At 44.5% G+C, this 24099-nt stretch overlaps 1 protein-coding gene across 2 annotated transcripts in view; it reads left to right on the forward strand.

Moving 5' to 3' along the window:
• The first annotated feature begins 356 nt into the window (after positions 1–356).
• Positions 357–24099, forward strand: part of C2 (complement C2) — a 53179-nt gene continuing 29436 nt past the window's right edge. The window contains exons 1-5 of one of the 2 annotated variants that reach the window (XM_072988838.2): positions 357–843; positions 9806–10042; positions 16953–17138; positions 19205–19378; positions 22065–22178. In XM_072988838.2, the coding sequence (XP_072844939.2) occupies positions 732–843; positions 9806–10042; positions 16953–17138; positions 19205–19378; positions 22065–22178 (823 nt within the window). In that variant the 5' untranslated portion in view covers positions 357–731. The remainder of the gene's footprint in view (positions 844–9805; positions 10043–16952; positions 17139–19204; positions 19379–22064; positions 22179–24099) is intronic. The other variant, XM_072988839.2, reaches the window with a different exon arrangement.

Consider the following 24099-nt stretch of genomic DNA (forward strand, 5'->3'; position numbering starts at 1 on the left):
CTATCCCATTTGTTTGTAGTTTGCCGGCTTTGCTATCATTTATCAAAGAAGGACAAAAAGAGGCCGTTTTTATTTGTTTGTTTGTTTTCCTTGTGGGTGATTTTTTAAAAAATTATATATTTTTTAAAAAATTAAATAATTTTTTTCAGTAAAAGGGACCCCTTTTACACCTCTTTTTGGCTTAACTAGAAGGGAGTTGGCTAGTTTCACAACAGAGGCAGGGCCTATGGAGGCAAGAACTAGCCTTGACTTCTGGTCTAGTAAACTTAGCCAAAAATAATAAAAAATTTAAAAAAGCAAACCCACATTGATATACGGGAAATTGAAGGGCAACAGGAGGGCGACTCTGACAATGCAGCCCGTGCCAGGGATAGATTCGAGGAACAAGAAAGGGAAAGGCTCAGGAGTCATACACGGACATCGTTGAAATCTGAGTGGTCATTTTACAAGTTTGGGAAAGTCCAAGGATCATTTATTTGTTTTTCCGCAATTGCAAAATTGCGCGCGCTAACAACAGCTGGGGAGGCCAACCCCGATCAGTAAAAGCGCCGGGGAAGACATTTCCCAGGAGGGCTTCTCCCTTTCCCAAAAATCAGGCGAGGTCTTTCGGAGGGGTTTCCTCAATCCCCACGTTTCTCCCTACACGTCGTCCCCACCACACGCTCTTTATCGCCGAAGGCGGATCCGCAAAGTTTTCCCGCCGCTGGGAAGCCCGCCTGGGAGATTCCCACATGACAGCAGCCGCTTGCCCCGGCATGGATCGCGGGGCTCCGGGGCGCCTCTCCAGCGCCACCAGGATGAGCCCCTTTCTCTGGGCCGCCCTGCTCAGTCTCTGCCCAGGTAGTAGTAGCCCCACAGCCCCTTGGCTGCTGCAGCGGATTGGGGGCGGGGGAGGTGGGGGGGACGGGGTGTTGTTTGGCAATGGGGCCAGGTTGGGGGGGGGGCATCTGCTTTCTCTTTCTGTGTTGTCTGTGGTGTTTTAAGTCTGCATATTTCCCCCCCTTTCCCTCTGATTCCCTGATTTCATTCCTTACAGCCGGGACACCTCCATGTATTCTGCAAAATCCAAAGAAACTAAACAAAATAAGACCAAAATAGGTGTTACCTTTAAGATTTACGATGACATTTTAATTGCGATCGTTACGTTTCACATTACATTTTAATGTTTCACATAACATCAGCTGGGTCAGACATACGGAAACAGAATGAGATGCTGAATGAAACAATCAGTTTCATACTAAATATTCATTGGCTTTTGGAGGTATGTTACATTTGCAGGCGGTAATTCATGGCTTGTGTTGTCTTAGGGCTCTGTTGTAAAAAATTCCTCGGGAGACAGAAAACAGGCCAGGCGTGAGCAAAGATAAGGGAGGGGACAGAGAAGAGCAAGAAGGGTGTGTGGTGTTTTTTTTTTTTTAAGATTGGGGATTAACTTAAAATTCAGAGGGGGAGGAAAAATATTAAATATAAAAATGAAAGAAGATAGTGAAGGAATCATGTGTGTTAATATAGTAGGGCATATTGACAGTTTTTATCTTTGAGCTTTCATATGAGGGATGGGCTTGGTACTTGTGAAGAAAATAACAGTGGCAGTAGATAACAGCAGAAGCATTACATTTGGTAATGATTGAAGAAATTTAGGCTTAAATTCAATCAATTTATATGGGTGTCCATCACTCATGTAAATTTTATCTCAGTTGTTTCCCTCTGTATTCTTGGTTTGTAACAATTTTGTTCCAAAATACTGTAGTGACTTTCAGATCTTCCATCCATCCAGTAATAGTATGAAACTTACGTATATTTCATTCAACATTTCATTCTGTATCCATATGTCTGATGAGGTGGCCGTGTCTTCAAAAGCTCATATTAGAATACTGTATAATAGTCTTTAAGGTGCCACATGTTTTTGCCTTGTTTTGTTCCTTTGGATTTTGCCTGATGTGCTTGCCCAGACTAACACAGCTACCTCTTCCAAAATTAATCCATTTACTAGTTACTGTGCGAGCCAGTGGAATTCCAGATGTTCCATTGACTTCAATGGGATCTAACTCCCTGTGTATGTGTAGCGGCAAGCTTACAAGCTCCTCTCACCCACCCACCCGCAAACTTTTCAGTCTCTTTTTTTTTTCAAAATTTATAGACTTTAAAGTTTAATTTGTTACTAATTAACTGGGGTTTTAATCCCTCCATTCTATGTTGCCGCTTTTCCTTTCTCCTACTTTCAGTTGCCATGTAGCTACCTGAATAGGTCCTGCTGAACTCATTGGGATTTGTTGTTATGTGCCGTCAAGTTGTCTCCAACGCATGGTGACTCTATGAATGAGCCATCTCCAAAAGGACCTGTCCTCAACAGCCCTGCTCAGCTCTTGTCGACTCAAACCTGTGGAGGTTAGGGAGTTAGTCCATCTAGTATTTCGTCTTCCTCGTTCTTAAATGTCCAGCTTTCACACCCATACATGGTGATCGGAAATACAAGAGTGTGAATGGTCTTGGTCTCCAGTGACACATCCTTACACTTGATCATCTTTTCTAATTCCTTCATTGCTGCCCTTCCTAGTCTCAGTCTTCTGATTTCTTGGCTGACTTCTCCATTTGGGTTGATAGTTGAAGCAAGGTACTATACAAAATCTCTAACGATTACTATTTCTTCATTGTCATTTCTGAAGTTGTGTAGTTTTTCTGTAGTCATGACTTCTGTCTTCTTAACATTCAACTGCACACCTTCATTTGGCACTTCCTTCTTTCACTTTCGTTTCAAGTCATTCCTGTTTTCTGCCAGTAAGATGGTGTCCTCTGCATATCTTAAATTATTCTCATTTCTTCCACCAATTTTCATTCTTCCTTTATCTGAATCTAGTCTGGCTTCCCATGTGATATGTTCTGTGTACAAATTAACAGATAAGAGGATAATATGCACCATTGTCTGACAACTTTGCCTCTCCATTTTCTGTCCTAATGGTAGCTTCTTGTCTACAATACAGTTATGGAACAGGATGATCAAATGCTGAGGCACACCCTTTTCTTTGAGAACAACCCATAGTTTCTCATGATCTACAAAGTCAAAGGCTTTGCTGTAATCTATAAACCATAGACTGATCTTCTTTTGAGATTCTTTAGTGCTCTCCAGTAGCAAGTGGATATTTGAAATATGATCTCGCGTGCCCCTTTTCGGAATCCAGCTTGCACATCAGGCATTTCTCACTCCATATAAGGTAAAAGCCTTTGTTGCAGCATCACTTTGCTTGCATGGGAAATTAAAGCAATGGTCCTATCCCACAAAGTGCTTTGTTGTTGTTTAGCCATTAAGTCGTGTCCGACTCTTTGTGACCCCATGGACCAGAGCACGCCAGGCCTTCCTGTCTTCCACTGCCTCCAGGAGTTTGGTCAAATTCATGTTGGTTGCTTCGGTGACCCTGTCCAACCATCTCGTCTTCTGACGTCATCTTCTCCTCTTGCCTTCGCACCTTCCCAACATCAGTGTCTTTTCCAGGGAGTCTTCTCTTCTCATGAGATGGCCAAAGTACTGGAGCCTCAGCTTCAGGATCTGTCCTTCCAGTGAGCACTCAGGGTTGATTTCCTTCAGAATGGATCTATTTGTTCTCCTTGCAGTCCAGGGGACTCTCAAGAGTCTCCTCCAGCACCACAATTCAAAAGCATCAATTCTTCGGCGGTCATCCAACCTTCTTTATGGTCCAACTCTCACTTCCATACATCACTACTGGAAAAATCATAGCTTTGACTATGCAGACCTTTGTCGGCAAGGTGATCCACACCCATTCCCAACTGTCCTTCCTCTCTCTCCACCTCCCCTGTTCCTGCTTCAAACTCCACCCTCCTTTTCCTCTCTTTTCCCGCCTTTTCTCCCTGAACCTCCACAGTCATCACATTCTGCATGTCTTCCGTCAGCTCCTCTATCTCTGTCTCCTGCTGAGGTCTAGCTGTAGGCTCTGGTGCGGGTTTGGGGTCCACTTCCTTAGCCTTGCTGTTGAGGAGGGACGGCTCTCCAGCGAGTGGGGTATCCCTCTCGCCCTCTGTCTCACAGCTGGTAGAAGAGGTCAAACCATGCCAGAGTGGACTTCCAGCATGGAATCACATTTCTGTGGGTCTATCCATGTGAAAGCAATAAACACCCCTGAAAACAGAAGCCCTGTTCTTTTTTTTTTTTTTTTTTTTTTTTGGCATCTTGTGTATGGAATTCCCACTCCAGAGAAGTTTACTTTGCACTGTTTGATTATGCCCTGGTGTCAAGCGGTCATACAGTGGGGTCTTGACTTGAGAACTTAATCCGTATTGGAAGGTGGTTCTCAAGTCAAAAAGTTCTCAGGTCAAATCTGCATTTCCCATAGGAATGCATTGAGAACCATTTGATCCGTATCTGCTCTTTTCCGTCCATAGAAACTAATGGGAAGCTGCTATTCCGCCTTCGACCACTAGAGGGGGATATTTTGTTTCTTTTTTTCTCAGGTCAAGAAAGGTTCAGGGAAGGCAGGGAAAATACAGTCCAGGCAGTACCAGGCAGTCTGAAGACTGCCTCCCAATCCACTCTCTAAACGCTGGGAGGAGTGAGGAAGCAGACAGGCACCCTTTTCACTGGCCAACAGTTAACTGAAAGTTCAAATTTTGCACTTTCCCTGCCTCCCACGTGGTTTTTTTTTCAGTTCATAACTCAAATCTAAGTATGTAAGTCAAGTCAATATTTTCCTATGAGAGCGGTTCTTAAGTCAAAATGTTCTTAACTCGAGCCGTTCTTAAGTCAAGACCCCACTGTATTGGCTTGTGATGTTTGTTTTGGGGCATCTTTTCTTGCATCTTTCAAACATTTAATTGGGGTTTAAAATAAAAGATTGCAAGGCATTCGCAGCTGATGGTAACTCTGGTTTAGGAAGTGCTAGGAAGCCTGCCACCCCAGGCTTTCGTCTGCTCTTTGCAGGTGTTGCTTAAGGTAATGAACATATTCTAGGCAGAGAGCCCAGTCTATCCAGAATCACAGTGTGGATTTCTAGCTAATAGATCCACCACCGACATGGTATTTTCCCTCAGTTGTAGGAGAAATGTAGGGAACAACACAGCTGCTCTTTGTGGCCTTCGTAGATCTCACAAAGGCCTTTGATTTGGTTAACAGGGATGGCCTTTTTAAAATACTTCCCAAAATTGGATGTCCACCTCGACTCCTTAACATCATCAGGTCCTTTCATTAGGAAATGAAGGGCACTGTTGTTTTTGATGGCTGAACATCAGATCTCTTTGACATCTGGAGTAAAACAGGGCTGTGTCCTCGTGCCGACCCTGTTTGGGATCTTCTTTGCTGTCATGCTGAAGGACACCTTTGGAACTGCAACAGAAGGTGTCTATCTCCGGACTAGATCAGATGGAAAGCTCTTTAATCTCTCTAGATTGAGAGCAAAGACCAAAGTCCAACTGAAATGCATGTGGGACTTCCTCTTCGCTGATGATGCAGCCATTGTGGTCCACTCTGCTGAAGACCTCCAACAACTCATGAATCATTTTAGCAAGGCCTGCCAAGACTTTGGACTAACAATCAGCCTGAAGAAAACACAAGTCATGGGCCAGGGCGTGGACTCACCTCCCTCTATTACTGTCTCCATGCAAGAATTGGAGGTTGTTCATGACTTTGTGTACCTTGGCTCAACGATCTCCAGCACCCTCTCCCTAGATCTCGAGCTGGATAAACGCAGCCTGGCAAAGCAGCTACCATGTTCTCTAGACTCACAAAGAGAGTATGGCTTAATAAGAAGCTGATGGCATATACCAAGAACCAGGTCTATAGAGCCTGTGTCCTGAGCACACTCCTGTACTGCAGTGAGTCCTGGACCCTTTGTGCACGGCAGGAGAGGAAGCTGAGCACGTTCCATATGCGTTGTCCCCGACGCATTTTTGGTATCACCTGGCAGGACAAAGTCCCAAATAGAGTAGTCCTGGAATGAGCTGGAATTTTTAGCATGTATACATTACTGAAACAGTGACGTCTATGTTGGCTTGGGCATGTCGTGAGAATGGCTGATGGTCGGATTCCAAAAGATCTCCTGTATGGAGAATTAGTGCAGGGAAAGTGCTCCAGAGGTAGAGTACGGCTGCCATACAAGGATATCTGCAAGTGGGATCTGAAGGCCTTAGGAACGGACCTCAACAGATGGGAAATCTTGACGTCTGAGCGTTCAGCCTGGAGGCAGGCGGTGCATCATGGCCTCTCCCAATTTGAAGAGACACTTGTACAGCAGGCTGAGGCAAAGAGGCAGTCCCAAAACCAGCAAAACCAGGGAGCTGGACTGGGAACAATTGTATTTGTCTTCATTGTGGAAGGGATTGTCACTCTCGAATTGGCCTTCTCAGCCACACTAGACACTGTTCCAAGACCTCCATACAGAGCACGTTACCATAGTGTCTCAAGACTGAAGGATGGCCACACACACCAGGTATAGAGCCCAGTTCGATGGAGAGCAAAGGACAAAGTAAAAACTGGAATGGATTCACAGTACCCCTGCAATTGGAGTTAACATGGTCACCATAATAAAATTAACAGTATTAGCCATTGTTAGGTTCATTTCCAAAGGACTGTTGTTACCCTCACAATCCTTCAATGTAACATGTTAAAGATAACACAGTTACTTATAATGCCATTGGTTATTGTGCTAACAAGAAGTAAATACAGTAGGAGTCTCATATCCATAGGCGATCAGTTTCAGGCTCCCCAATGGATGCTGAAAAACGCAGATTATTGGAAACGCTTCTTTAATAGCTAACGCTATATATCGCATGGCCTCTGACTCCCTCTGTTGGCCATTTCTGGTAACTTCATATTAAGAAAAAAATCTACAGTATTTCTAGAATATTTCTTTTGATATTTTTAATATTTTCAGAGTGTGGATGAATGAATCAGAGGATACTGATCCAGTGAATAAGGGAGTCCCACTTAAATGGTATTCTCTATTGCTGGCCACTTGTCATGCATCGCTTCTACTTCTATTCCATAACTTACTTGTAACATTTTACTTCTATCCTCTGCAAGAAGGAGATTGTCAGTTTAGCCCTGGTGACAGGACAACTTCCTTCACTACAACCATGTGTAGCTTATCAGGACATCTTATGAGGTTTAGAGATGTCCAAGGGGTGCACCCAGCTTCACACTCCTACTCCTGCTTCCCCCTTCCCCGCATCTTTTGCCTGAAGCAACTAATTAACTTACTTTGGTTCTTTTCAGTTGTATGTGTTGACTAGTCCTTAATGGCTAAGATGAAAATGCTCTAAAAGGTGGAACTGAATAATTACCCAGAAGTACATGATTTTGATATAATTATATAATTATATCAGAAAGTTTTGGATATCCCGGACAACCCAGACAATATAGTTGCTGACCTTGAGCCAGACATCCTGGAGAGTGAGGTCAAGTGGGCCTTAGAAAGCCTGGCTAACAACAAGGCCAGTGGAGGTGATGGCATTCCAGTTGAACTATTTAAAATCTTAAAGGATGATGCTGTTAAGGTGCTACATGCAATATGCCAACAAGTTTGGAAAACTCAACAGTGGCCAGAGGACTGGAAAAGATCAGTCTACATCCCAATACCAAAGAAGGGCAGTGCCAAAGAATGCTCCAACTACCATACAATTGCACTCATTTCGCACGCTAGCAAGGTTATGCTCAAAATCATACAAGGTAGGCTTCAGCAGTATGTGGACCGAGAACTCCCAGAAGTACAAGCGGGATTCCGAAGGGGCAGAGGAACTCGAGACCAAATTGCCAACATGCGCTGGATTATGGAGAAAGCCAGAGAGTTCCAGAAAAACATCTATTTCTGCTTCATTGACTATGCGAAAGCCTTTGACTGTGTGGACCACAACAAACTATGGCAAGTTCTTAAAGAAATGGGCGTGCCTGACCACCTTATCCATCTCCTGAGAAACCTATATGTGGGACAGGAAGCAACAGTTAGTACTGGATATGGAACAACGGATTGGTTCAAAATTGGGAAAGGAGTACGACAAGGCTGTATATTGTCACCCTGCTTATTTAACTTATACGCAGAATACATCATGCGGAAGGCTGGACTGGAGGAATCCCAAACTGGAATTAAGATTGCCGGAAGAAATATCAACAACCTCCGATATGCAGATGATACCACTCTGATGGCGGAAAGTGAGGAGGAACTAAAGAACCTTGTAATGAGGGTGAAAGACGAGAGTGCAAAAAACGGTCTGAAACTCAACATCAAAAAAACTAAGATCATGGCCACTGGTCCCATCACCTCCTGGGAAATAGAAGGGGAAGATATGGAGGCAGTGACAGATTTTACTTTCTTGGGCTCCATGATCACTGCAGATGGAGACAGCAGCCCTGAAATTAAAAGACGCCTGCTTCTTGGGAGGAAAGCAATGACAAACCTTGACAGCATCTTAAAAAGCAGAGACATCACCTTGCCAACAAAAGTCCGAATAGTCAAAGCTATGGTTTTTCCTGTAGTGTTGTATGGAAGTGAGAGCTGGACCATAAAGAAAGCTGACCGCCGAAGAATTGATGCCTTTGAATTGTGGTGCTGGAGGAGACTCTTGAGAGTTCCCTGGACTGCAAAGAGAACAAACCTATCAATTCTAAAGGAAATCAACCCCGAGTGCTCATTGGAAGGACAGATCCTGAAGCTGAGGCTCCAGTACTTTGGCCATCTCATGAGAAGAGAAGACTCCTTGGAAAAGACTTTGATGTTGGGAAAGTGTGAAGGCAAGAGGAGAAGGGGACGACCGAGGATGAGATGGTTGGACAGTGTCATCGAAGCAACCAACATGAATTTGACACAACTCCGGGAGGCGGTGGAAGATAGGAGGGCCTGGCGTGCTCTGGTCCATGGGGTCACGAAGAGTCGGACACGACTAAACGACTGAACACACACATGATTTTGGGGTCACGAAGAGTCGGACACGACTAAATGACGACATGATTTTGAATTCAATGACATTTAATCCCGGATATGAGAGCCACGGTGGTGCAGTGAATAGAGCAACAGAGTAGGATTCAGGGCACCAGAGTTCAAATCTCTACTTAGCCATGGAAACTCACTGGGGAGCAGAAGTAGTAAGAACTGTAGGAAGTTTTTGCAGACTCGCATGCTGCCTTTAGTAGGTTTAGCTGGGAGAGACCTTTTTTGGGCTGGAGTGACTTTCAATCTATCTAGCACTAACCAATCATTCTTTCCTTGCTTCTAATTTCAAAGAGAGCCACGTCTTTCTGCTCTGTGTCTTTTCCATTCTCTTTAGTCTGCTGAAGTCTGTTGCTGAAAGCAGTCACGTTTGTCAGTTTGCTGTTTGATCTGTTGATTTGTAAGTAAAGAAAATGTGTTTTCAATTCTGTCCACTACTAATATCTCAGAGTGAGTTATTGAGACTGTAACAAGGGGTGGACTACTCTGGGGAACTTGAAGCTATTCTACTCTGTACCGCTAGACAATCTTAACCAGAAATTCAAAACACTGCAGCAAAAAACACGCCATACGTATCTCACATACCATGAAAGGCATGTTAGGGCTTTTCCATGGATCAGGTGTGACTTTATGGCACATAACATGCAATCCTAGGCACAACGAATGGAGAAGGAGGGCAGAGGTTGTCATTCAGTAACCACTATAAGGCCACATGCTCCTTACCTCTGGATTTTTGGCCAGTGTCTGATAGGGGAAAGCTACTCTGGCTGCATATGTTTTCCCAAAGCTGTGAAACGGAGCAACAAGAACAGGCCAAGATGCTGAAGAGATCCGAGCGGAAACCCTAAGCACGTAACACCTGTCTCTACCCATTGCAGCCGCTGCTGTACAGGAATCGGCCCCTGATGAAACACCATCCTGTCCGAAAGACCTGTCTATCCGAGGTGGCACCTTCTCACTCTCCGACGGGTATCGCTCTGGAAGCATCCTTGCCTATTCCTGCCCACCCGGTACCTATCCGTATCCCACGCGAAGCCGGATCTGCCAGTCAGATGGAAAGTGGACACCGATGTTTTCCTCCAGTGGAACCCGTACCAACGTGGCTCAGTGCAGAGGTACGTAGGGTTTGCTGGCAGACGAAGAGCCGTGTAAGGTCCCGTATGGGGTGCACGGTGGTTTAGAATGTATAGTCAGTGTTTTGTATTTTTGTATTTGTTTTTGTTTTGAAAATTTAAAATGATGATGATGATGATGATGATGATGATGATGATGATGATGATGATGATGATGATGATGATACATCGTTTGCCACAGGCAGCAAAATGTCACAAGCTAGCTCTGTGTCCTGGGGTTGTAAACAGTGCAGAAGGCCAGTTCTTTGATTGCCCTAAGTCATATCAGAAAATAATTTAAAAAATCAGTCCACCTCCTCAAAATTTTATATATGGAATCTCTAACACAGCTCTTTTGATGATGATGATGATGATGATGATGATGATGATGATGATGATGATGATGATGATGATGATGATGATGATGATAATAATAATAATAATAATAATAATAATAATAATAATAATAATAATAATAATAATAATAATAATAATAATAATAATAATAATAATAATAATAATAATAATAGCATCATAGAATAATGGAGTTGGAAGAGGCTTATACTGTACTATAAGGTCATCATGTCCAATGTTCTCCTGAATGCGTCCAGCGTTGGAGCTCTCACCACTTCCCAAAGTAACTGGTTCCACTGTTGTACTGCTCCAGCAGTTTTTTTCCCTCATATTACACTGAAATCTAGCTTCCTATAACTTAAGCCTATTATTATGTACCTTATACTCTGGGATGATGGAGAACAGATCCTGCCCCTCCTCTGGATCATGAAACATCATGATCATTCAAGGGAAAATACACATTTCCCTTGAATTGCATTGTGGTTTCAGTTATATTCAGATGTTTCTATCAATCAATGTTCAACAAAGACTGTGCTGCTATTTGTCTCCAGGAAATGGCCTGAGAAAGGTTAGGTCTCGGACTTACTAAGGCCCCTGTTTGGGGTGTGTGACAGCCCCCTCTCCTGGCATACTGGCTCCTCATGGCAGCTGGGAGGCCTAAGCGGGTTGGGGAAGATGTGTGTGGATGTGTGTATTAATTAATCAAATCTTTATGCATTTTGCATAAAAATTACATGTGGATTTTGAAATACATGAGGGCCCAGCTAGCCCAACCCAACAAGGAGACGTGTATTTGAAAAGTGCTGTCGTATCACCCGTCAGGACCCCACACTTCAGGAAGGATCCCAGGAAACTGGAAGAAGTTCATAGGAGAAGAACAAGGATGATCAGGGGGCTGGAAACTAAACCTTATGAGGAAAGACACTGGGCATGTTCAGTGTTGAGAAAAGAAGACTGAGGGGAGATCTGATAGCACTTTTCAAATTCTTGAAAGGATGTCATTCAGAGGAGGGGCAAGATCTGTTCTCGATCATCCCAGAGTGCAGGACACGAAACAACGGGCTCAAGTTAAAGGAAGACAGATTTTGACTGAATATCAGGAAAAACTTCCTAACTGTTAGAGCAGTATGACAGTGGAACCAATTACCACCTGACAGATATCCTTTGATTTGCATTCTTGCACTGTGCAAGGGGGTTGACGTCCCTTCCAACCTCATTATTCTATGATTCTTTTCTCAAGGCTATACATGCCCAGTTCCTTCAGTCTTTCCTCAGAAGGCTTGGTTTCTTGTCCCCTGATCATCCTTGTCGCCCTCCTCTGAACTTGGGGACTTGGAGACTATACTTCTCTTCATGCGTTCTAAAATCACCTTGGCCTATCTTGCAGCCACTTCATGCTGTTGGCTCATATGAAGCTTGTGGGATGACTCACGGTATTGCTGAGCCAAATATCCCCCATCTTGTAACTGTGCATTTAGCTCTTTCCTTATCTTCAGTAGAGATTAGGGAACAGATACAGGAGTAAATAAGGGATTTCTTTCTGGCTTTTACACATTTTCTAAAAACTCTTAGTGTGTTCCTTATTCTGTTTATATTAATTTTTATTAGCTTGTGACGGTAACATTAAATCATTCTGCGCATCGTGTCCAGTTTACAGTTCCTTCCCATTTTTCATGAATCTGTGCTTTCATGTATTGCATCATGGCATTTCCGAGACCTCCCAGAATGCATCCCACTAAAATTGCCACAAGATGATTCTGTCCAAGGTCAAAGAACAGCCAACGGCCCTGCCTTGCTCTTTACTGGAAATGTCTGGAGAGAGAAAGTGAAAGGATGAGGGGAAATCTCGTGCTGAAAGCATCGGTTTTCAGGGCCATAACTAAGATGGAGCAACTAAGGCTTTGCCACCCGAGCACCAGAATTTAGAGATGATGTGAGAGGAAACCCCTGATAAACAGCAGCCGTTGCACCTTGGGAATTTAGTGCTCTGTACTTGGAACCTTTTAAAAAATGCCTTCAGGCCTTGCGTTTATATTTTTAAATGAATGGAATTATGAGTCAGTGTTTCTGAAATGTACCTCTTGCATATATGGGAGAAACTGTGTTGTGTAAATGGGTGTTGAAGCACAAGTAACGTGCTTAGAGAAAGACTGCAAACAAATATCAAGCTTAATTACCATACTGCAACGACAGTGCTTTATCTCTGCTGTAGACAAGAAATAATTTTGACAGAAACAAGGCTTTCTTCCATCCTTCCAAGGTTGGTAAAATTAGAATCCAGCTCGCTGGGGAGTAAAGTGTTCTTTGTTTAATTATGCTGTAAACCGCCCAGAGAGTGCCCTAGCATTGTGGGGCTCTATCTAAGTTGAGATAACAACAACAACGATAATAATAATTTTAAAATGCATTACTGCAAATACAGCAGGTAGTAGAGGAGGAAAAAAGAAGCCTAAATGATTATATCAGTACAAGCAAGAAAAATTACGGTACCTAAGGCAGTGAAAGTGGAGAATATTTTGAAAACAACAAACAAAGGCTCAATATAAGAAACAACAATTTGAAAATAAATTAAACAGTTGGAAAAACAAACCACTACTTGGATTACACCTGAGAAATATTGATGGAAAGCATGATCATAATTCAACATGAGCATGGCTAAAATTGGGGACCCTTAAGAATAAACTGAAGGCTTGATTTTTGCTGCATAAGAACAAGCACTCCAAACTAATGTGATGAAAGCCAGGATTCAAGGAATTGGCACTAACAACAAATGTCAACTCTGCCAAGAAAAAGATGAGACTGTGTCACAACACATCTGCAAATGTCCAAAGATTGCACAGATTACAAATTTAGACATGATAGAGTGGCAAAATTAGTGCACTTACCATTATGCAAAAAATATAACTCGCCAGCCTCCAAAAGCCCATGGGAACATCAGGTAGAGAAGATGTCAGAAAATGAGGGAGTCAAGATCTTGTGGGATTTCCGGATCAAAACGGACAAACACCTTGAACATAACACACCATAGTAGTAATAGAATGAAGAAATGTCCGGATCATTGACATTGGAATTCCAGGGGATGCCAGAGCTGAAAACAAATGGAAAAACTAACCAAGTACAGAGACCTGGCATCAAAACATCTCGCCTTTGGAAGAAACACACTATAGTGGTCCCCATAGTCATTGGGACTTTGGGGACAATATCAGGAAACTTCACACAATACTATAAGCAGTTTACGGATCTCCGCCCCCCTGCATGCATGCGCGGTGGGCATGTCACACTTGCAGGGGGCATGTTGCACCTGCGGGAGGGTGTATCATGCTCACACAGGGTGTGTGTCATGCTCGCACAGTGGGCATGTCCCGCTCACGCGGGGTGGGTGTCATGCTCGCGGAGGTTGTGTCACACTGGGGGGTGTTGCGCTCACGCTCATGCACATTCACATGGGGGTGCCCCGCTCCCCCAGTGCATGGAAGTTTTCCCCCCCCAGCTGGTCCACAGCCCCAAAAAGGTTGGAGACCCCTGGGTTAGAGGATCTGCAGCAATAAGGGATTTGAGGTACAAGACAAGGCCAATTTAAGCCCCTGGCATCAGGCCAGACATCAATTCCTAGTATTTCTGGATAGCTGCCCCGGCTCCAATAGCTGCCCCCTACACCCCTGATTCCCAGCCTTGGCTTCCCAGACATTCTTGGACTGTAGCTCCCAGAAGCCCTTGCCAGCATAGCTAGTGGTGAAGGATTCTGGGAGTTGCAGTCCAAGAACATGCAAGGTTGGGAACCACTGCCCTACACCAGTGCTACTCATGGACCTCCACTTGCCCCATAGGGAAACATCCTGCCGTTGTAATTTTGTTTTACGTATCTGCGGGAATGACCGTTTCTGTTCAGGCAGGCTTTAGGTAACTTGAGAATGTGACTAGATGGAGTTTTGTCCCATGGTTTGGTCTGCTGTGGGAACAGGCTGGCTCGTTCCTTTTCCTGTTAACCACATGACATACGTGTCATTGTGAGCCAACTAGTCTTTGATCCATGCCTACCTGCACTGGCATCCATTCCAGCTGGGCTTCAGGCCATGCCACAGAACAGAAACGGCATTGGTCACCCTGTTTGATGACCTGCTGAGGGAGGCCAACAGGGACAAAATGTCTCTGCTGGTCCTCCTCGATATCTCATCTGCCTTTGATACCGTCGACCACGGGGTATCCTCTTGGAAAGGTTCTCCAAGTTGGGAATCGGTGGCCTGGCGCTTGCCTGACTCCGATCCTTCTTGGAGGACCGTCCCCAGAGAGTCCAGCTTGGGGAGAGTGTCTCGGGCCCGTGGAGTCTCAATTGTGAGGTTCCACAGGGCTCGATTATCTCCCCAATGCTGTTTAATATCTACATGAGGCCTCTGGGTGGGGTAATCAGGGGGTGTGGGGCTTTGTGTCATCAGTACGCTGATGACACCCAGCTCTACATCTCCTTTAGCCCTACAACAGTGGATGCCTTTTCATCCCTTCAGCGCTGCCTGGAGGCCATATTGAAATAGATACAGGTGAATGGACTGAGGCTGAACCCGGACAAGATGGAGGTCCTGAGGGTGGGTGGCCCTGCCATTGGTGGTTTGGGAGACTCCCTCACATTTGGGGGAGTGACTCTCACCACAAAGAGTGAGGTTCGCTGTTTGGGGGTCCATCTGGATCTGGTGCTTACTATGGAAACCCCATAGGTAGTGTCAATCTTTGGCGGATTGCCCGGCTGTGTCCCTATCTTGATGGTGGGGCGTTCGCCACTCTGGTCCATGAGCTTGTAGTCTCGAGATTAGACCACTGTAATGTGCTCTACGTGGGGCTACCTTTGAGACTGATATGGAAACTTCAAATGGTGCAGAACACAGCGGCCAGACTTCTCACCCGGGTGAGAAAACATCAACATATTTTCCCCACTCTGGCTGCCCTGCATTGGCTGCCCGTACATTTTTGCATTGATTTCAAAGTATTAATGATGACATATAAAGCCCTAAACGGTTTAGGTCCTCGATATCTATTGGAACGCCTTCTCCTACCTAGATTGTTCTAGCCAGGAAGGGCAGCTGAGGGGCCTAATGCCGAAGGAGGCCCGAAGAGAAAGAACAAGAAACTGAGCCTTCTTGGCAGTGGCCCCTCGCCTCTGAAACAATCTCCCCCCAGAGATCTGTCTGGCTCCCTCGCTGGGTGTTTTTAAGAGCAAACTTAAGACCTGGCTCTTTAGGCAGGCCTTCCCTCCTAGTCAATATTTAATTTATTTATTGCCATCTTCAATCGTATTAATGCTGTTGTTTTATTTTATATTTTTATTATTTTATGAATTGCTCTTAGCCACCCAGAGTAGACTTCGGTCTAGATGGGCGAGATATAAATTAAAAAATAAATAAATAATAAAACTAATTTTAGCTCCCTGTCGGGGGTTGGTGGTTTTTTCTCCCTGCTGGGATGATTATAGTACCTCTCTCTCTCTCTCTCTCTCTCTCTCTCTCTCTCTCTCTCTCTCTCTGTGTGTGTGTGTGTGTGATCTCTGGAACTGAACCAAAGCGGATGGCTTAAGTTGTCTCTTTGTTTAAGCTACTTCATGATCTCGAGAAAACTTGTTGCATCTGGTGGAGAAGGAGAGAGAAGAAACAAAGGGTTTTTTGAAGCCCTAGACAATGAAGAAAGGTGACAAGAAAAAAATTGATTCATTAGAAATGTGCTGGATGAGAGCTTTGTAGATATCCTGGATTGCCAGAAAGACAAACAAGTGGGTCCTACAAGGTCAACCACAGGCCTGAGTTCACAAGAGCTGAGACAGGAGAGTTTGGCAATTGTTCATTCACAGGGTTGTCGTGAGTCTGTTTAAAATTTTAATTTAGAAGTTAATTTAAATTATAACTATAGATTTTTAACTGAAGCAAGCTATAGAAAATGTCACTAGTGTTATAAAATTCAACTGTAATCTGGCTTTTGCTCTTTTGTTTTTAATTTTCATTGGCATTCATTTCAGAACACTGCTATTTTGTGCTAATAATATGGTTGATTTGTGTGTCTCAAATAATTTGATTCTTCCTCCAGTTGTCACTCCTCCTTTGTCTGAATTTAATTTTCTGTTCCCCCATTTTTATGCTGGAAGGCAGGCATGCAGGTAAGGCATGAAGACATTGCCCGGATCACAAATGGAAGCTGACTCGTAAGATGCCATTCACCGCTAATCTTCCTTTTTTCCCTCCCTCAACAACAAGGAAGAAAATGAACACAGCCTGAAAGAGGAAACTGTTAATTGATTTGACATAAATGGTTTTATTTGCGAGCAAACATTATTGAAAGATTTGAGTCATTGGGAAGGGCTGGCTAGATAATGAAGGATGTCCATGCAGAGTGTTCCGACAACAGCCGCCTAGAGTGGTCTTAATCGACTAGATAGGCGGGATATAAATAAAATAAATAAAATAAAAATAAATAAATAAACAGTTAACAGAGAAGCCACCCAACTTCACCATTCTCTGACTTCCATGCCCAAACGACATTGCTATTAAGATTGTTTTCATCCCCGTTCTCTCCTTTGCAGTCGTACGCTGCCCTCCACAGAGAGCCTTCGAACATGGTTCGTTCAGCCCACGACGAAGCGCACATCCAGTGGGTGACATCTTGAGCTTTGAATGCTTTGATGGTTACCAGCTGCTTGGCTCATCTCAGCGGCACTGCCTACCCAATGGACGCTGGAATGGAACCTCCCCAGTTTGTGATGATGGAGGTGAATCCTAGCTGGCTTTCATTCTAAACCACCTCTAAAGCAGTAATTTGTCATCTTGGGGAAGAATGAAATGGTTCTTGTGGGCTTTGCATGCATTATACAGTGGTGCCTTGCATTACGACGTTAATTCGTTCCAGCGAAATAACTGTAGAACGAAAATGTCGTAATGTGAAATTATAAAGCTCATAGAAATGCATTAAAACCCGATTAATGCGTTCCTAGGGGCTTGAAACTCTCCGTCCAGCGAAGATCCTCCATAGGGTGGCCATTTTCGTTGCCTGTGCAGCGAGGAATCCATCCCAGAAAAGAGTGGGGAGCCATTTTTTTTACCCAGCGGCCATTTTGAAACCGCTGATCAGCTGTTTTAAAATCATCGTTTTGCGAGAATCGGTTCCCAAAGCAGGGAACCGATCATCGCAAAGCGAAATTCCCCCATTGAAAGCATTGTAAAGCAATTGCTTTTGCGATCGCAAAAAGTTCGTCGTAATGCGGTTTCGTTGTTAAATGGGGCGCCCGTCTTGTGAGGCACCACTGTACTTTAAAAAAAATGCACCCAAGCCTCCGCAGGTTCTTCTTCAGTATCAATATTTTATTTATTTATTCTAAGTATTTTTACCCGGCCTTTCTCTTTGAAAGGATCCAAGGAGCTAGCAGTTAACAAATTAGTTACAAACATTTTCACCTCTTGTGCTAGAGCAGTGGTTCCCAACCTTGAATAATCCAGGTGTTCTTGGCCTACCATTCCCAGAAACCATAGCTACTCAAGGTTGGAGACTACTGTAAAATGTTCCATGCTCACTCTAACTGGGTCTAATCCATGTACAGTGGTGCCTCGCTTAACGAGGAAATCACTTGATGATTAGGTTTTTGCAATCGCAAAAGTGATAGCAAAACGATGGTTTAAATGGGAAAAATCCATTTCACAATGATCGGTTCACTGCCTCGGGAACCGATTTTCGCATTACGACGATCTAAAAACAGCTGATCGTCGGGTTTCAAAATGGTCGCTGGGTGTACAAAATGGCCCCACACTGTTTTCTAGGATGGATTCTTCGCTTTGCAGGCAGCGAAAATGGCCGCCCCTATGGAGGATCTTCGCTGGACAGTGAGTTTTCAGCCCATTGGAACACATTGAATGGTTTTCATTGTGTTTCAATGTGCTTTTTTATTTCGCTTAACGAGGATTTCGTTCTACAGCGATTTCGCTGGAACGGATTATCCTTGTTAAGCGAGGCACCACTGTAATTTGTTGTAGGGAGTGCTTTGCTTTGCTTGTGGAGAGGTATGGTTGCAAATTGCCTGGTCATACCATCCTACAAACACACTAGATTTTATTTCATTGTGTAAGCTAAGCAGGATGGCTCCTAGTTAATACTTGGGAGGCCACCAGGGAGTACCAGAGGGACGTGGTGGCGCTGTGGGCTAAACCGCAGAAGCCTGTGCTGCAGGGTCAGAAGATCCGGCAGTCGTAAGATTGAATCCACGCAACGGAATGAGCACCCGTCACTTGTCCCAGCTCCCGCCAACCTAGCAGTTCGAAAGCATGCAAATGCGAGTAGATAAATAGGGACCACCTCGGTGGGAAGGTAAACAGCGTTCCATGTCTAAATCACACTGGCCATGTGACCACGGAAAGATTGTCTTCGGACAAACGCTGGCTCTATGGCTTGAAGAGCGGGATGAGCGCCACCCCCTAGAGTCGGACACAACTGGACAAAAATTGTCAAGGGGAACCTTAGGGAGTACCAAGGTACCTCGTTGGTTAGGCAGAAGAAAGAAAACCCTGCAGAGCAGTGGTTCCCAGTCCTGGGTCCCAAGGTGTTTTTGGACTTCCAGAAATCCTGGCCAGCACAGCTAGCAGTAAAGGTTTCTGGGAGTTTTAGTCCAAGAACATCCAGTGACCCAAGGTTGGGAACCACTCCTGCAGAGTCTTGGCTGTCGGTCAGAGGATTAGTGGATTAGATGGACCAGTGACCTGACTTAGTAGAAAGCAGCTTCTTCTTTTCAAATGTTTCTGTGGCTTCTTCTCAGATTGATGGATTTTTTTTGTCCTGTTCCCTCTTCAGTGGGGCACTGCCGCAGTCTTGCCATCCCGCCAGGGGCGATTGTTTCTGGGGTGCATAACCAACTTGGTGATCGAGTCTCCTTTCAGTGCCAGAATGGCTTGGACTTGGTAGGGTCCGCCCAGCGTGTCTGCACTCCAGAAGGTGAATGGTCAGGAGCCGAGGTCAGTTGCAGAGGTAAGCTTTACGGCCTCCCCTGTCCTCTTGGGGGGTGAGCCTGCAACACACGGTGGCCTTCTAAATATTTTCGACTTCAGCTCCCAGAATTCCTGACCATTGACCATGGTGGCTGGGAGATGAAACCCAAACATCTTGAAAGTCAACAGTTAAAAACTTGTAGAGTAGCTTACTTCCAAGACCCTTCTAAGACTGGGAGTCCACCGCTCCCCCATCTACTGTTTTCATGTTCATTATAAGGCATGCTACTTATATACTGCCCCATAGTGCTTAAAGCCTGCACATTGACCACCCCGTGTGAGCTTACCATTCTTGCAAGGATGGAGGGCTAAGCAAATCTTGAGCCAGCTACCTGGGATGGAATACAGTGGGGTCTTGACTTGAGAACTTAATCCGTATTGGAAGGCGGTTCTCAAGTCAAAAAGTCTGTAGGTCAAGTCTCCATTGACCTACAGTGCATTGAAAACCGATTAATCCCGTAACAGGCCGTTTTTGTTCCATTTTGGTTTTTTTCTGGTCTGTAAGTCAATTCTCAGGCTGCAAGTCAAACCTAAATTTTGCGGCCAGAGAAGTCTGTAACTCAAAAAGTCTGTAAGTCAAGCCGTCTGTAAGTCAAGGCTCCATTGTACAGGTATTCCTCCTACTTTTACTGGTAAATCTGTAACCTGCCTTGAGTGCTATCTTTTAGTGCAAAGGTGGGGTATCAATAGGGATGATGACAGTGATGATGACAATGATAATACGTTTCTTGCTTCTCTGTTCCATGTTTCCATTTTTCTTCTTGTGTGCAGAAGTATGAGTACCGAAACGTTTCAACCTAATAAGAAAGAAGTCCAGTTGCCATGACTCAACTTCCAGATATGTTCCTTCTTGTTATTTCCACTTCATCTTCCTGTCCCTCTTCATTAATTGGACTACAACTCCCATGATTTGCCACCAGCAAACATGTGGTAGTCCAAAGCAACTGTTCTCAACCATTTTTTGGGCATGGCCATAAACGCAATACATATGAAAGAGATTTGGGGCGAATCAGGATTGTTTACGTTGCATAATATGGTGGTGTGTGAAGAATTGTTTCCAATCTGTGGCCCCCTTCAAATGTGCCGGGGGGGGCAGGGGACCATATGGCCCCTGTTGAGGATGGCTGGTCCAAAACACCTGGAAGGCTGCTTTACAGGATCTGATCATGTCCCTTCTACCTCTCTTCTGAAATTCCCTTCCCCCAGATATTCACACGGCTACACAAATACTCTCTCAACCCTGGCCTTTTAAACTTATCTTTTCTCTCAAGCTTTTTCTAATGGAACCTTTGTCTACTCTTATTTTCAGTTTCCCTCGCTTCTTTTGCGTTTCAAGTCCACTTTGCACAGGGAGATTATTGAAAAAGTGCATCGCTGTTTGTTCTGTCCGCAGGACTTAACTTCTTATCTGTTCTTGGGAAATATCTGTTGTTGTCATTGTGACGAAGTGCAAGTGTACTGCTTTTTTCACCAACCTAGCAATCTCAGGTGTCCGCGGCTGGACCAAAACACTTTGCTGCCTGAGGCCTGGCAGCAAAGGGCAGCTCTCTCCCACCCTAAAACAAGCTGCATGTAAGCCGAAAACCACACCAGCACTTTGCTCTATCCTTGGCAATAAAAATACAATGACAACAAATTAAATAGCCCAGAGTCTGCTGTCCGTTTGTGGCAGCCACTGCAGGCTGCCACCTCATTATTCCTATTGGCAGGACCGGCCCCCTCAGCGCTCCAATATCAGTCCTGGGAAGATCCTAAGAAGAACTTTGGAACATCCTGACCGTCAGGAAGTTTGACTGAAGTTCTCGTCAACCATCAGTTCAGAGACAAGCAGAGCGGCTCATGCCAGACAGAGGCATTTCTGAACTGATGGTTTTACTGCCCCTGTCAGCTGTTCTACGGTTCTGTTAACTTTCATGTTTATGTTTATATGAGAGGGATGGCAAATTTCTCTTTATTATGTTTACTCTTGTGATGATGCACTGCTTTTGCAAATGATATTTACTTTTTATGGTGATACACCTACTGTAACGATAGCAGGATGAAAGGCAGCCTTTCCATTTTGAAAATAAAATCAATACAGGCACTTTGTGGTCTCAAGCAGATCCCAAAGGGCAGGGGCACACACACATACACACTAGTGCATCTACAGTACATCCTTTCAAGCACGTCGACACACCACGAGTACCACCCCCTTTGGAAGTCTTCCTGCACAATTCCAACCCTTGTCCTCGTCTGTTTCCCGGATCTTCTGCCTGATGGGACCACCTAAATATTGATGACCTTGTCTGTGCTTGGTCTCCAGAGAGATCTAGGTTAGTGGTCCCCAAACTTGGGCCTCCAGATGGACTTCAACTCCCAGAAATCCTGGGCAGCAGAAGTGATGGTGAAGGCTTCTGGGGGTTGTAGTCTAAGAACATCTGGAGCCCCAAGGTTGGGGACCACTGATCTAGGGGACTCTGCAATTTCAGCCCCCCTTTTTCTGACCCGAGCTGATCATACCAACCTGGCATGTGTGTCTCCCCTCCATCCAACTGCTTGCTGACTCTAATCAACTAGACTCCCATTTCTTCCTCAAATAACCCACCCACCGTCTCTTCAGTCCCTTTACATCTCCAAGCTCTTTCTTGCAATGACGGAGTGTCTGTTGCTTTTCTTCTTTCGTACAGCCCCCTATTCTTATGATGAGGCTGAAGATGTTAGAGCTGAATTTGGAGCCTCATTCACCAATGTTCTGACAGAGGTATCATCATCTGGGCCTGACCCTTCTGGGTCATCTCAAGGTAGGTCTGAGACCCTCCACATTCTGACCTTGCTTTGGTGGGTGGAGTTACTAGAGGTCCACAGAGCAGAGTCTGGACAGAAATCTAAAAAAAAACCCCATCATCTTAATGTCGACTTGAGCCAGAGTCAAATGTTCACTAGGCCTTTTTTTCTAGGAAGGACTTAAATCTGAGCCATAATCAGAGTTTAACCTGTCTTCACTGCTAAACTGTTGTGAAGACGACATGACATGAAGGTTGCAGCTTCTATGCTATGTGGCAGTCACACTGCCAGCAGGTATACATCATACAGTCCACATGACACTGACCCAGAGGAGATGCACTAGTGGTCTGGATTTGAGATGCTGGTGGTGACATTTAAGTGGCCTGAGACCTTGATACTTGAAGGAGTGCCTTCTCTTCGGTGGCCCATCAATGCAAGCAACACATTATATGAAGACACTAGGGAGGGCCTTCTCTGGTCGTACCCCATGGTTGTGGATGGCTCTTCCTGTAGAGGCTCCGTTGGCATCAGTTTTGGCCTCATTCCATTGCCAAGTTAAAATTAGGCTCTTCTCTGAAACTTTAGGGACGTGGTGGTGCTGTGGGCTAAACCGCAGAAGCCTGTGCTGCAAGGTCAGAAGACCAAGCAGTCGTAAGATCGAATCCACGCGACGGAGTGAGCTCCCGTCGCTTGTCCCAGCTCCCGCCAACCTAGCAGTTCGAAAGCATGCAAATGCGAGTAGATCAATAGGGACCACCTCGGTGGGAAGGTAACAGCGTTCCGTGTCTAAGTCGCACTGGCCATGTGACCACGGAAAGATTGTCTTCGGACAAAACGCTGGCTCTATGGCTTGGAAACGGGGATGAGCACCGCCCCCTAGAGTCAAACATGACTGGACAAAAATGGTCAAGGGGAACCTTTAACCTTTACCTGAAACTTTGGAGAGCTAGTGATTAAGGAAGATGGCCTGACTGTTTTCTGGGTTTCTCTTACAGTCTGTGTAGTTTTAAATAATTTTGGATCGTTCGAAACAGTTTGACACTTGTCATTGCTTTAGAACTATTGACTGTCTGTAATTCACCCTGAGATCTTCTGATACAAGAAGACAGATATTGTTGTTGTTGGCATGTTTATCTTCTGACTCTGAAGGCAGGATTTCTCCTTCCTTTTATTCTGTTTCCTGCTTGCAATGCAGCAGCCCTAGAATCCTGCTCCTTACATCAAAAGGAAGAGCTAGGGCAGAGGCAATGTATTAGGAGACCCTGGTTTATTTCTTGATTTTTGCCGTCTGCCATGGATTTAAAGGGAGGGCAATCAAGACCCTGGGAAACAAAACAAATTATTATTATTTAATTAATGAGACTATTCTTTTCATTTTTTCCCCTAACAAGGGACAGACACAAATCTAACGGCTTACTTAGAACTGATTTCATCATACTTACTTGGAAGTGGATACCATGATAAACAATTGAATTCATTTAAAATTAACCCACAACTTTAATACTGTATATTTAGGTGTGTTAGATGAATTAGGTATGGAAACTGTCTGTGTGGCTAGGAAAAGAAGGGGGATCAGATCATAGTAATGTTACAGTAGTTTAATGATGGGATTTGTAGTCCAAAGCACATGAAAAATACTGGGCTGAGGAAGACAATCTAAGGCATTAAAAACCAATTTGAAAGAAGAGATAGCGGAATGCCACAAAGAGGAACAGCACCAATCACATTTAACATATGTCACTTTCTTCTAGCAGTTCCTTTAATACCAGCTAATGACTTACTGTTCATTATAATACATAGGTTAATCAGTAAAAAAAATTCGTGCACTACTGTTGATCTAAGCTATATTGGTTTTGGGGCTCCTCTGCCTAAAATCTTAGCCATTTAGGCCTTTTTGCACTTAACAGTCCAAGTTCTGGGAATTACGAGGGAGCAAAC

The sequence above is a fragment of the Pogona vitticeps genome, chromosome 2, assembly GCF_051106095.1.
Source record: "Pogona vitticeps strain Pit_001003342236 chromosome 2, PviZW2.1, whole genome shotgun sequence".
NCBI lineage: Eukaryota > Metazoa > Chordata > Lepidosauria > Squamata > Agamidae > Pogona > Pogona vitticeps.